The 15,352-nt window shown below is 44.6% G+C and overlaps 1 protein-coding gene across 1 annotated transcript in view; it reads right to left on the reverse strand.

Annotated features, from left to right (window-relative positions):
- Nucleotides 1–13,505: 13,505 nt before the first annotated feature.
- Nucleotides 13,506–15,352, reverse strand: part of EIF2AK3 (eukaryotic translation initiation factor 2 alpha kinase 3) — a 31,701-nt gene continuing 29,854 nt past the window's right edge. The window contains exon 17 of the mRNA XM_073649171.1: nt 13,506–15,181. Within this exon, the coding sequence (XP_073505272.1) occupies nt 15,005–15,181 (177 nt within the window). The 3' untranslated portion in view covers nt 13,506–15,004. The remainder of the gene's footprint in view (nt 15,182–15,352) is intronic.

Genomic DNA, 15,352 nt, shown 5'->3' on the forward strand with positions numbered 1-15,352 from the left:
AGAATGGTGAGATCAGTCAAGGACAATCCTCAGACCACCTCCAGAGTGCTGCAGCATCAACTTGCTGCAGATGGTGTCACTGTGCATCGGTCAACTATACAACGCACTTTGTACAAGGAGAAGCTGTATGGGAGAGTGATGCGAAAGAAGCCGTTTCTGCGAGCACGCCACAAACAGAGTCAGCTGAGGTATGCAAAAGCACATTTGGAGAAGCCAATTTCTTTTTGGAAGAAGGTCCTGTGGACTGATGAAACCAAGATTGAGTTGTTTGGTCATACAAAAAGGCGTTATGCATGGCGGCAAAAAAACACAGCATTCCAAGAAAAACACTTGCTACCCACAGTAAAATTTGGTGAAGGTTCCATCATGCTTTGGGGCTGTGTGGCCAATGTTGGCACCGGGAATCTTGTTAAAGTTGAGGGACGCATGGATTCCACTCAGTATCAGCAGATTCTTGACAATAATGTTCAAGAATCAGTGACAAAGTTGAAGTTACGCAGGGGATGGATCTTTCAGCAAGACAATGATCCAAAACACCGCTCCAAATCTGCTCAGGCATTCATGCAGAGGAACAATTACAATGTTCTGGAATGGCCATCCCAGTCCCCAGACCTGAATATCATTGAACATCTGTGGGATCATTTGAAGAGGGCTGTCCATGCTCGGCGACCATCAAACTTAACTGAACTGGAATTGTTTTGTAAAGAGGAATGGTCAAAAATACCTTCATCCAGGATCCAGGAAATCATTAAAAGCTACAGGAAGTGACTAGAGGCTGTTATTTTTGCAAAAGGAGGATCTACTAAATATTAATGTCACTTTTCTGGTGAGGTGCCCATACTTATGCACCTGTCAAATTTTGTTTGAATGCAGATTGCACATTTTCTGTTAGTACAATAAACCTCATTTCAAGGCAGAAACATTACTGTGTCCAACAGTTATTACATATAACAGCTGAAATAGCTGTTGAAAAAACAATAATTTTTATAAAACATTAAGCTTAAGATTAAAAGGGGTGCGTAAACTTTTTCATATAACTGTAGTATAATCACCACCACAGCCCCAATTATATAGTATATTCACCACCACAGGTCCCCATTATATAGTATAATCACAACCACAGCCCCCATTATATAGTATGGTCACCACCACAGCCCCCATTATATAGTATGGTCACCACCACAGCCCCTCATATATATAGTATGGTCACCACCACAGCCCCCATTATATAGTATAATCACTACCACAGCCCCCATTATATAGTATATTCACCACCACAGGCCCCCATTATATAGTATGGTCACCACCACAGGCCCCAATTATATAGTATGGTCACCACCACAGCCCCTCATATATATAGTATGGTCACCACCACAGCCCCCATTATATAGTATAATCACTACCACAGCCCCCATTATATAGTATATTCACCACCACAGGCCCCCATTATATAGTATGGTCACCACCACAGGCCCCAATTATATAGTATGGTCACCACCACAGCCCCTCATATATATAGTATGGTCACCACCACAGCCCCCATTATATAGTATAATCACCACGACAGCCCCCATTATATAGTATATTCACCACCACAGGTCCCCATTATATAGTATGGTCACCACCTCAGCCCCCATTATATAGTATATTCACCACCACAGGTCCCTATTATATAGTATGGTCACCACCACAGCCCCTCATATATATAGTATGGTCACCACCACAGCCCCCATTATATAGTATAATCACCACCACAGCCCCCATTATATAGTATATTCACCACCACAGGTCCCTATTATATAGTATGGTCACCACCACAGCCCCTCATTATATAGTATGGTCACCATCACAGCACCCCAATATATGGTATGGTCACCACTACAGTCCCTCATTATATAGTATGGTCACCACCACAGCCCCAATTATATAGTATATTCACCACCAAAGGCCCCCATTATATAGTATGTTCACCACCACAGTCCCAATTATATAGTATATTCACCACCACAGGCCCCCATTATATAGTATGGTCACCACCACAGCTCCCCAACATATAGTATGGTCACCACCACAGGCCCCAATTATATAGTATGGTCACCACCACAGCCCCTCATATATATAGTATGGTCACCACCACAGCCCCCATTATATAGTATAATCACCACCACAGCCCCCATTATATAGTATATTCACCACCACAGGTCCCCATTATATAGTATGGTCACCACCTCAGCCCCCATTATATAGTATATTCAACACCACAGGTCCCTATTATATAGTATGGTCACCACCACAGCCCCTCATTATATAGTATGGTCACCATCACAGCACCCCAATATATGGTATGGTCACCAATACAGTCCCTCATTATATAGTATGGTCACCACCACAGCCTCAATTATATAGTATATTCACCACCAAAGGCCCCCATTATATAGTATATTCACTACCACAGGCCCCCATTATACGGTATGGTCACCACCACAGCTCCCCAATATGTAGTATATTAACCACCACAGGCCCCCATTATATAGTATGATCACCACCACAGCCCCCCATTATATAATAAATTCACCACCACAGGCCCCCATTATATAGTATATTCACCACCACAGACCACCATTATATAGTATATTCACCACCACAGGCCCCCATTATATAGTATGGTCACCACCACAGACCAACATTATATAGTATATTCACCACCACAGGCCCCCATTATATAGTATGGTCACCACCACGTCCCCCATTATATAGTATATTCACCACCAGAGGCCCCCATTATATAGTATGGTCACCACCACAGCCCCCAATTATATAGTATATTCACCACCACAGCCCCCAATTATATAGTATATTCACCACCACAGCCCCCCATTATATAGTATTTTCACCAACATAGCTCCCCATTATATAGTATATTCACCACCACAGGCCCCATTGTATAGTATATTCACCACCACAGGCCCCCATTATATATTATTGTCACCACCACAGCCCCCTATTATATAGTATATTTACCATCACAGGTCCCTATTATATAGTGTGGTCACCACCAAATGCCCCCATTATATAGTATGGTCACCACCACAGCCCTCCATTATATAGTATATACAACACCATCACAGGACCCCATTATATAGTATATTCACCACCACAGGCCCCATTACTAGTATGGTCACCACCACAGGCCCCATTATATAGTATATTCACCAACACAGGCCCCATAATATAGTATATTCACCACCACAGGCCCCCATTACTAGTATGGTCACCACCACAGGCCCCATTATATAGTATATTCACCACCACAGGTCCCCATTATATAGTATATTTACCACCACAGGTGCCTATTATATAGTATGGTCACCACCTCAGACCCCCATTATATAGTATGGTCACCACCACAGCTCCCCATTATATAGTATATACAACACCACAGGCCCCCATTATATTGTATGGTCACCACCACAGCCCCCCATTATATAGTATAATCACCACCACAGCCCCCATTATATAGTATATTCACCACCACAGGCCCCCATTATATAGTATGGTCACCACCACAGCTCCCCAATATATAGTATGGTCACCACCACAGGCCCCAATTATATAGTATGGTCACCACCACAGCCCCTCATATATATAGTATGGTCACCACCACAGCCCCCATTATATAGTATAATCACCACCACAGCCCCCATTATATAGTATATTCACCACCACAGGTCCCCATTATATAGTATATTCAACACCACAGGTCCCCATTATATAGTATGGTCACCACCTCAGCCCCCATTATATAGTATATTCAACACCACAGGTCCCTATTATATAGTATGGTCACCACCACAGCCCCTCATTATATAGTATGGTCACCATCACAGCACCCCAATATATGGTATGGTCACCACTACAGTCCCTCATTATATAGTATGGTCACCACCACAGCCCCAATTATATAGTATATTCACCACCAAAGGCCCCCATTATATAGTATGTTCACCACCACAGCCCCAATTATATAGTATATTCACCACCACAGGCCCCCATTATATAGTATGGTCACCACCACAGGCCCCAATTATATAGTATGGTCACCACCACAGCCCCTCATATATATAGTACGGTCACCACCACAGCCCCCATTATATAGTATAATCACCACCACAGCCCCCATTATATAGTATATTCACCACCACAGGTCCCCATTATATAGTATGGTCACCACCTCAGCCCCCATTATATAGTATGGTCACCATCACAGCACCCCAATATATGGTATGGTCACCACTACAGTCCCTCATTATATAGTATATTCAACACCACAGGTCCCTATTATATAGTATGGTCACCACCACAGCCCCCATTATATAGTATATTCAACACCACAGGTCCCTATTATATAGTATGGTCACCATCACAGCCCCTCATTATATAGTATGGTCACCACCACAGCCCCAATTATATAGTATGGTCACCATCACAGCACCCCAATATATGGTATGGTCACCAATACAGTCCCTCATTATATAGTATGGTCACCACTACAGCCTCAATTATATAGTATATTCACCACCAAAGGCCCCCATTACATAGTATGTTCACTACCACAGGCTCCCATTATACGGTATGGTCACCACCACAGCTCCCCAATATGTAGTATATTAATCACCACAGGCCCCCATTATATAGTATGGTCACCACCACAGCCCCCCATTATATAGTAAATTCACCACCACAGGCCCCCATTATATAGTATATTCACCACCACAGACCAACATTATATAGTATGGTCACCACCACAGACCAACATTATATAGTATATTCACCACCACAGGCCCCCATTATATAGTATGGTCACCACCACGTCCCCCATTATATAGTATATTCACCACCAGAGGCCCCCATTATATAGTATGGTCACCACCACAGCCCTCAATTATATAGTATGTTCACCACCACAGGCCCCTATTATATAGTATGGTCACCACCTCAGCCCCCCATTATATAGTATGTTCACCACCACAGCCCCCCATTATATAGTATATTCGCCACCACAGGCCCCCCATTATACTGTATGGTCACCACCACAGGCCCCCATTATAAAGTACAGTCACCACCAAAGGCCCCTATTATATAGTATATTCACCACCACAGGCCCCCTTTTATATAGTATATTCACCACCACAGGCCTCCATTATATACTATATTCACCACCACAGGCCCCCTTTTATATAGTATATTCACCACCACAGGCCTCCATTATATACTATATTCACCACCACAGGCCCCCATTATATAGTATATTCACCACCACAGCCCCCCACTATGTAGTATATTCACCACCACAGACCCCCATTATATAGTATGGTTACCAGCACAGCACCCCATACAGTATAATGACCCCCATAGGCCCTTATATACAGTATAATGCCCCCACAGCCCCCCTCACAGTATGATATTCACCACAGCCCCTATAGACTATGGTCACAACAGCCCCTAATACAGTATGTCCCCTACCGCCCCTACAGACCCCTCTCCTATACAGCCCCTTTGCTTGTTGTCATCTCTAATAGCCTGAGGGCCCCTTTCCCACTGTGTTACTCCAAGTTGCCTTATAGTTCCCCCCTTTTACAGTGTGTCAAACCTAATTGCCTGAGGGCATTTACTACCAGTGCTGGTGTTGGGGGGTGAATAATTTGGCACGCATTTTCCTCCCACGTGACTCCAGTGAATAGGTCAGATGCCAGCAGGGAGCCATCAACCTTCCTCTGCTCCTCCACCGGCTGCGCCAGATTACCGTGCAGGCGACCAATCACAGCACAGCTCCTTTTCCGAGCTGTGAGTTGAGTTGCAGAGGACACACAAACAAAACTAACACTGATTGGCTGTGCTGTGACCAATCAGTGTGAGGCTAATGGCAGAAGCACTGCTCCTCAGGGTTGTGTAACCTGGGGTAGAGCTGCCAGTAAATTGATAGTAACAGTGTCCTCCTCCATGACAGCGTGCATGGCTCCTCAATCTGTTCAGGGGCCAGCAAGTGCAGCCTTTAATGTAGTGCTGGGCGTCAGTGTGCTGACAGCCTATGGCCGGAAAGGCGCTGGCGGCCGCAGACATTCAGCAATGTCAGTGTCTTTTTTTTCAAAGTGTGCCCCCCTTGTGGAGGTAAGAGGTAGCACACTGGGTGGATGCCTACCCTGCCTTTCCCTCATCTCGGCTCTGGGTCTAAGTATCCCATAGGTGTAACACAGTCTCTGCTGGAGAGAGAGTGAAAGATACTTAAAGTAGTGTAAGAGAGTATCAGGCTGCAACAGTGATGAGCTGTGACTTGTGTGGGCCGGAGGGGGCCTGAAGTACCCAGCTGGAGTGGGCATCCCCTGAATCAAAGAAGTGAGTCAGAGAGAGACTATAAAGTTATTGAAGTAGCGTTCAAGATTGTGCTTCCAACTGAGTAGAATCAAAGAATGGTAGAGTTGGAGGGGACCTCCTGGGTCATCTGGTCCAATCCCCTGTTCAATGCAGGATTCACTAAACCATCTCAGACAGATATCTGTCCAGCCTCTGAAGACTTCCATTGAAGGGGAACTCACCACCTCTCGTGGCAGCCTGTTCCACTCATTGATCACCTAACTGTCAAAAAGGTTTTTTTCTAATATGTAATCTATATCTTCTCCCTTTCAGTTTCATCCCATTACTTCTTATGTTTCCATGTGCAAATGAGAATAAGGATGATCCCTCTACAGTGTGACAGCCCTTCAGATATTTGAAGACCGCTATTAAATCTCCTCTCAGTCTTCTCTTTTGCAGATCCTCTGGTTCCTCATAGCGCATTGTTTGTAGATCGGTCACCATCCTGGTAGCTTTTCTCTGAACTTGCTCCAGTTTTTCGAGACCTTTTTTAAAATGTGGTGGACACAGTATTCCAGATGAGGTCTGACCAAAGAGGAGTAGAGGGGGATAATTACTACCCAATTCTGGGTTGCGTTAACAGAAGCATACAGTCTAGATCACGCGAAGTAAAGTTATGAAACTTCGTTGTCATGATTTATCCTGGTGGGACCGCAGTCTTAAGTGTCAACGCCTAAGACAACTCTGGCGAGACAGTCATTCAGTAGATGGGTAGTAGTGTTGATCGAGCACTGAAAGGCACGAGTGCTCGATACTCGAATGGAGCAGGTCGGACGCTCAGACGGGCTCGACTTGAGTAGCGAGCATAATGGACATGAACGGCGTTACTCATGTACTCGACACTGCTCGCTACTCCATCAAGCCCCCGATGCACGCTCGCCCATCACTAGTATTAACCAGAGCTTAGCGTCTTCTCCCTGCACTGTGACCTCTCTACAGACCATATAATGCTCTGTGCATCCATCTTTCCAGGGTCAGTTGCAGAGGACAAGTGGACAATACTTCACCAAGGTTGTCCGAGCAAATCCCACATAGGCTACCAATAGTTAGGCAAGGAAAATAAAAACGAAAATAAAGGAAATGCATTGAGAAGATTCTATCATCCCAGAGTTATTTTCCAAGCACGTTAATATTCCGTCGCCATTATAGCAGTTTCCAGGCTTTATAATGCACATTGTATTGGGTTAAAAGTCACTGATTAAAATGGAAAAACAGGAAAAAAAAATATATATTAGGCGGGTGTCGAATTGCAGAGCGCGCAGCTTTACGCCCTCTTGCTAAACACTGAATTTTCCACTGTTGATCCACAAATAATTATATGTTTCTTTTTGCTATTTTCTGCCAATTCCTGTGTCTTCGGCTTCCAGCTGAGCGCTTAATAAGACTGATGTATGGAGCCAAGCCTCCACAGAGGCGGTGGGTGTACTCGGCGACAAGTGCGCCTCTTCCACACAATGTAAAACCAAAAGTTATAGTCTCAAGATAAATTAATACAAATGATAATAACTTGATACAATATATTGAGGAGCATTATCAGTTATATTACATCACAATTGCCCAATTATTTTGATCTATTAATGTTACATTGTATGGCCCCATACTGAGAATATTGCAGCTCTCTCCCCCCTCTCCCAGGAGGAAGTCACAGCACATCTAGTTAATCAATACAGTACAGTATACCCCAACAGTTTTTTGTTTTTGAAGATGAGGACACCCCTAATACTAGTAGTTTTGCGCTAAATGAAAAGGCCAAGGGCTCTTTCAGGTGTCCAATCTCAGATCGCAATTCCCAGACTGACCACGCGTTTCCCATCCCCGAAGCATCACTGCTTCATATATTTCTATGCCTAGACTGCCTGTCACGTTCGGGCAGTCTGGGCATTGCGACCTGAGATTGGACCGATGATCATGGACGTCTGGAAGAGCCCTTACTTTAAGGATAATTGTAAAGGCTAAAGAATGACAAAAAGCGCAATAGGGTCTTATCTGGATGTAAAATATGAATCAGAATGCACAATCATGCTCACTTAGTTAGTTTCTGTTCACACAACCATTGAATGGACTTGGGCTGCTGCAGATCCACGAGGAAAGTTCAAGGAAGAAAACGGAAATAATTGGTTAACCTGCGCTGCCTTCAAAGGATGATGAAAAGACAGGAATCCAAATAATATGGTATATTTGTCAACGCGTTTTGAAGTGTTAAAACTTCATCAGGACAAACCACAATCAGGTTCCTGGTTTCTCATCATCCTTAGACAGCAGCACAGGTTAACTCATTACTTCAGTTTTCTTCCTTACTTTTAGGATAGTTGAAGTAGTAGCTATCGTTGAAGACAGATGCAGACACATCCATATTTCCACTCTGGCTAAGAAATAGTCATGACATATGGCTTTTCCAATGTGAGACTATTGAAAAAAAAACACTAACTCCTACTATGCCTTTCTAGCCTAAATACTCTTCAATAAACAACATATCCACGCAGACAGTTTGTCCTAACTGGACAACCCCTTTAAGAATGACCCATCTTTGGCTGAAAACATAATATTTAAACTGGTGTAAATGCCACCGTTCTCCTGAATCCGGCGATGTTTTTATTTTGTACCTGAGCCTCTCCCATTCCTGAGATATGGACCTCTGTTCCCAGTATAGAAATCAAGTCTTGCTAGACAAGTGGGTGTGGTTATCAACACCACACCCAGAAAAGAGCTGATGTTCACACCCACTTGGAAAACAAGACTAGATTTATATACAGGAAAGAGAGGGCCACATCTCTGGAACAGAGAGGCGCAGGAAAAAGAGGATCACATCGTCGGATTCAGGAGAACAGTGGCATTTACACCAGATAAAAAAAACAAAAGTGACAGATTGTTTTTAAAGTGGTTCACCACTTAAAATGTCCATATGGACAAGATGTTTCCTATGGAGCAATGTAGGCTGGCAAGAAATGATGGGTCCCATTTAATAGCATTCCTTGGAGTGTGGGGGGGGTCCTTGGAGTGGGGGATGGGGGGGGGGGGGGGAGAGCTACCCTCCCAGTGCTTTTAGATTCTTTACCCCAATGTCCACATGACAACTATTCCTGCCAATTAATCTGTAAGTAGATGTAGAAGATGGTCTAAATATACTTGATCATTAGAAATGCCAGTCTTTAACATAGATCTCCTTGAGAAGAAATGTACCCAGTGAGAACACAAGTAGGAAGAGTTGTCATAGGGACATACGAGTAGGCAAGTTGCAGACATTTATGTTTGACTTCAACCATGCAAGTATCCAGCACTGATGTAGGACTCAATTCTTCCATCCTTTTCATGAACATGATGAGCTCTTATATAACACTCATGGTAGATCTGCACAGTGTATTCATGGCCCACAATAAAGCTCTTCACACTCCGGTGGAAGAGACAGGTGCTGAGCCTGCACCTCAGGACTAATTACCAGCCATCCTCCAGTGCAGACTTTCATGTTATACACATGTACAGTGTAAATTCATCCTTTATGTCAGATCTCTCCGAGCCGTGGAAGCGGCCACTTGTACGTGTCCCAATTATGCAAAGTGTATATAAAGCTAATCATGCTGGAGGAGGCGGATAATGGGGCACTGATTGAAGCACAGCCCGAAACAATCTTGGACTCTCTAATATAAGATGAGCTACAGCATTTTCTTGTGCATTTTTCTGCCATTTTTCCTGTGTTTTTGGGGACACAACAGAAAAAAAAAAAAAAAAAATCCTCCTTCTGCTCTAGTGTTCTGGGTGTCAAAAACACATTTGTGCAAAAATATCAAGTCCAGTCACTGTCCCCAAAAAGTGGGTTTGGACAGCAATCACAAATTTACTAAAACATGTGGCAGAAAGTGTAGCTGAAGTCTGTGCCAGCACGTGGCTGGTGTACGGACAACCCAAAGATGCACTACATTTGTTAGACAGCAGAAATCTTGCCTTAGCCTCCGATGCATAAAATCTGGCCCCACTGTCCCCTGGCGTATAAATATCCAACTCCTCGCCTGTCATTACTAACATGTGACAGACTGGATGGCGGTGCAGAGCTCACGGATACCTGTAATAGAAGTCACAGGGTAACAAGTCCGTTCAAGACATTTCCTCCCTCCTAAATCTTCCCCCATCACCTACCTGTGAGTGATATTGAGAAGTGGAACGATTCACAGCAACTCAGCCACAAAGTGGAAACCCTGTCATGTTACAGAGTGGGGGACCGAGTGCTGAGGAGCAGAGGGCAGAAAAGTCACCAACACTCTGTTGACTCCATAACTGCAGCGTACAGACGTCCTTTGGTATATCAGCACAGACACTGCGCCCCCGCCGGGAGCTTCTTAGCAGAGCAGCTGCATGCAGCCATACATCACCAAGCACAATGCCGATCATCAGATGGGTTGGTGTAAAGTTGTCACCACTGGACTCTGGAGCAAACGCGTTCTCTGTGCAGTGACGGATCACACTTCTCTATCTGTATCTGATGGACAAGTCTGTTTTGTGATTCCAGGAGAAAGTTACCCGCCTGACTGTATTGTGCCAGATGTACAGTTTGTTAGATGAGGGATAATACTATGGGCTTGTTATCAGGGGTCGGCATTGGGCCCTTAGTTCCTTCAATGGGAAGTCTTAATGCTTCAGCACAAGACCCTGTATACATTGTAGCTTCCAGCTTTGTGGGAACAGTTGGGGAAAGTCTCGTTTCTGTTTCCCATGAATGTGCCCAGTGCAGAAGGTCCATACAGACATGAAGGGGAGAGTTTTGTGGAAGAAAATGACCGACTGTACAGAGAACCAACCACATGCCTCACCAATAATGGAGATTGGGACCTCGGCCTCTCCCCAACATCAGGGTCTGACCTCACAAATTCCCAGACTCCTCCAAAGTCTTGTAGAAATGTTTCTGGAGGTAGAATGGGAGGTCAGGAAAGCTCCTGTAGGGTAATGTAGAGGGGGCACATACTTTTGTCTATACGAGTATAGTATAGTATATTAGTCCTTAGATGTACCTGTATTTTAGGGTTTTGGGTAATGCCTAGGGAGAGAATCAGAAATAAACTCATTTAATATTAGAAGCTTTGGGTTTATTTTTCCTCCCCGACCTATGAAGCAATAACTCCGTTCTCCGGCAGGCAAGCCCCGGAAGTCCGGACAGGCACAAACCACTCAGGAAATAAATCAAGGACCGATAAATTTAAAAAATTTTTTTTTTTATTATTAAATCACTTAAAGACTTGAAAAAAGTCCCATAATGTAATGCACTTAGTGTGGTGGATCTGTAATAAGTGCTCAGTACGGCACCAACCCAACGGATTGACTGTGCCCCATAAATAAAACCTATGTACATAAAACATTACAACTTCACCCCTTCAATGAGTCACAAGCCGGGAACTGCTGGTCACAAAGCATGGAGCAAGTAAGACATTAAGAGGAAACCATCAGAAACTAACAAAAAATACCCCCAACAAACGTACGAGAAAAATCGCCATCCAGAGAGAACGGTGACGGCCGGCGAAGCCGCGTCCTAGTGCAATCAGGGATTTATTTATTTGTGCAATGGAAAAAAGGAATATGGCCGCCAGTAAGTGACCATAGGCCGGGGGCAGGGGGCGCAACAGAGTCTAGAAGAGTCGCCAGCCTTCCAGGAGCAGGGAACCTTAACAGAAAGTTGGACAAGACAGAAAAAAAAAAACATTGACAAAAAGAGCAGACTCCGGACTACAAGGGTGTAAACGACAGCAGCCAATAAGTGAACCAATAAAAAAAAAAAGGATCAGTAGTTATTAGCGCCACTCAAGCCCTGAGGATGTGTTTGGTATTGCAGCTTCAGGCTGTGTGCCCACGATGCGTTTAAGCAGCAGCAAAAACGCATAGTAGAAGGCCTGCCATGTTCCCCAATGATAATCCGCGTGTGCTGTGTACATGCTGCGGAAATTTCCGCTGCGGATTATCATTGCGGAAAACGCAGCACTACCAGTTATTTTGCGGAAGAGCGGCGTTTTCACTGCCATTGACTTGCATTGGAACACATGGAATCCGCATCACTGGATCTGTAGATGCGGAATCCAAGCGTTTCAATGTGCGGATGGTACCCGGGTGTAGAGGACAGGAGTCTCTCCTCCGGACCCAGGTACCACAGAACCTGTAAAAAAAAAAAAAAGAATATAATAAAAAAAATAAATATTATACTTACCTTCTGATGGCCCACAGTGTCCTGGTCTCGACTTGCCGGCAGATCGCGATGGACTGAAGGACCTGTGCTGACATCATCTAGTCATGTGACGGGTCACGCGACCGCTGACGTTGGCAGGTCCTTTAGTCTACCGCGAGCTGCCGGCAAGCAGAGACAAGGACACCGGGGGTCATCAGAAGGCAAGTATAGATTTTTTACCATTTTACGGTCACACTATATATGCCGGTTGCATGGATTTATATAGTGTGACCAAGTGACAAGCACTTTCCAAGTGATGCTAAAATCGTTTGGAAAGCGCTTGTCAACCCGCATGCAGAAATGCAAGTGAAGAACGCTTCACATCCGCATGTCCCTGGCAGGAAAAATGCATGTACAATCCGCATGTACAATCCGCATGCGTTTTTTCTGCCAGGGAGATGCAGAAACGCTCAGGAAAAAATCCTGAGCATTTCTGCATCGTGTGCACATAGTCTGAGTCCATTCAAATGAATGAGGCTTAAAAAGGATACGGCTGCCTTAAGGGGAATTATTTTTCCCCTTTCTTAAATGCATGTTTTTTTGTTTGTTTTTTGCAGTGCACCGTTTAGCTTTTACAGGCTCCCTCCCCCACCTTCAGAGAGAATCAGTCAGTGAGCTCTTTCCAATAAGAAAGTCTACGACCCTTATCTTTCTTTCTTCTGAGCTCCTCTCGGCTGATTTTGGACCATAAAGTTAATCTCCACCTTCAAGTGGTCGAAAAAAATCAGCACAGAGGGACCCGGAAAACAGATAAAAAAAAAAAAAAAAAGAATTAAAAACCCCTCAAGCGGGGTAAGCTCGCTGACAGATTATCAGGTAGCTCATTGTCCAACCAGCAATGTCTAGGGGTGGGGAGGTGGTGTGTGTGTGTGTAGTGGGTGGGAGTGAGGTGAAAAGAAAAAAAAAAAAAAAAAAAACATGCAAGTGCCAAAAATGGTGAAAAATTCATTGCAAAAGTGATTTTTAGGCCAAAAAAACGTGCATTTAAGAAAAAAAAAAAAAAAAAAGTATATTATTTAACTGCAACAGCAAATGCAAACCAGAGACGTGCGGACATTTTTTCCCCCTTCTAGTCCTGACAGCGCTCTTTAAAAAAGGTGTATAATCCATGACATCGAAGCGTGGAGAGACGCGACTGCATCATAGGCAGCCATTGGTAAAGTGACCCCCTCCAAAATATGGTGCCTGGGTCCTATCCGAAGTAACCAGGACCGTGTACAAGACTCGCCGGCCCATGATACGGTCGCATCTCACCCTTTAAAGTCCGCACAGTCATCAGACCCGGCCCTGGGATCTCAGGAAGCTTTGGGAGAGGCCCATCGCTTTCCCCTAGGAGGGGGATCCACCCGGACCCCAAAATATAAAAACTCCTCCTGGATCCATAAAAGAAAAACATAAAAAAAGATGTGGCTCCTGAATGATTGCAGCGGGCAACCATTCCAGTATTAATACATGGTTTCTGGGAGATCGGTAGTCTTTATATTGGACAGACGGGCCAAGGATGGGCAATTACAGCACAAGAATAAAATAAAATAAAAAAAAAAAAAAATAGACCATATATAAAAAAAAAAATTATAAAATAAAAATAAAAGCAAAGAAAAAGGGAGAAAAAAATAAAAATTTGTTCAGTCCAGACAGATTTGTACATTAAATCTAAAAGTCCATAATACGACAGCTAACGCAGACCTGTCATTATGTCACAGCCTTAAAGGGATTGTTGAGGATTAGGAAAACCTGCCTCCATGTGTGCACAGGTCACGTCCGGTATTGCAGCTTCACTTCATTGGGACCAAACACGACCAATAGAAAGATGCGGCATGAAACACATTGTGCTTTTCTCAACCCCTTTAAAAAATGGACTTCATCCAACAGAAAAGAATGTTCTCCATTTTAGAAAAATATTTGTTCTCATAGAAACCATTACCTGACCCCTCCACAACCCAACATCTTCTCCAGTCTGTGCTTCAAGTCATGTAAAAAAAAAAAATATATAAAAAAAACAAGTAAAATAAAAAAAAAGCCAGTCGAGACACCAAGACAGTCTTCTAGAAGACTACGGGGTCTGGAGCGAACATTACGAGGTGCGGTGACCCAAAAGGACAGATCAAGGGGAGAAAAAGAAAAGTCCTCATAATGCCACCGGGTCCACTGTGCTCCTAGTCTATTGAAGGTGTCCGAACGGTGTAAAACAAGTCTTGTGCCAGTACTGGGCCCGGACTGGTCACTGGCGTGGATGGAGACGTTCCGGGGGCCCGGACTGGTCACTGGCGTGGATGGAGACGTTCCGGGGGCCCGGACTGGTCACTGGCGTGGATGGAGACGTTCCGGGGGCCCGGACTGGTCACTGGCGTGGATGGAGACGTTCCGGGGGCCCGGACTGGTCACTGGCGGTCACTTGCTGGAATGTTTCAGGTTTTTCAGACCGGAGGAGCTGAGTGTCCGCGAGCGCTGCCGGAGAATCAGCTTACTGGGGAGTTCCACGTTTTCGAACACTGGGCTGTCTATGATGTCTTCAGCCTCCGGCCGCTCGCTCGGGTTGTGGGAAAGCATGTGCCGGACCATGGTGTGCTGCAAGGACAAACACAGGAGGTCAGATATCAGGCTGTGAGAGTGGTCCTGCCTCAATATATCTGCTAATGTGGGGGGGAATGACAGTAGCTGGCATGGTCACCCGCTCTCCGCCCCATGCATCTAGCGGCTCCACCGGCACAGGAAGCAGTGACATCACCGTTCTAGTTA

Source organism: Phyllobates terribilis, unplaced genomic scaffold, assembly GCF_046119375.1.
Source record: "Phyllobates terribilis strain yellow unplaced genomic scaffold, ASM4611937v1 Scaffold_1__5_contigs__length_1240528914, whole genome shotgun sequence".
NCBI classification, from domain to species: Eukaryota; Metazoa; Chordata; class Amphibia; order Anura; family Dendrobatidae; genus Phyllobates; species Phyllobates terribilis.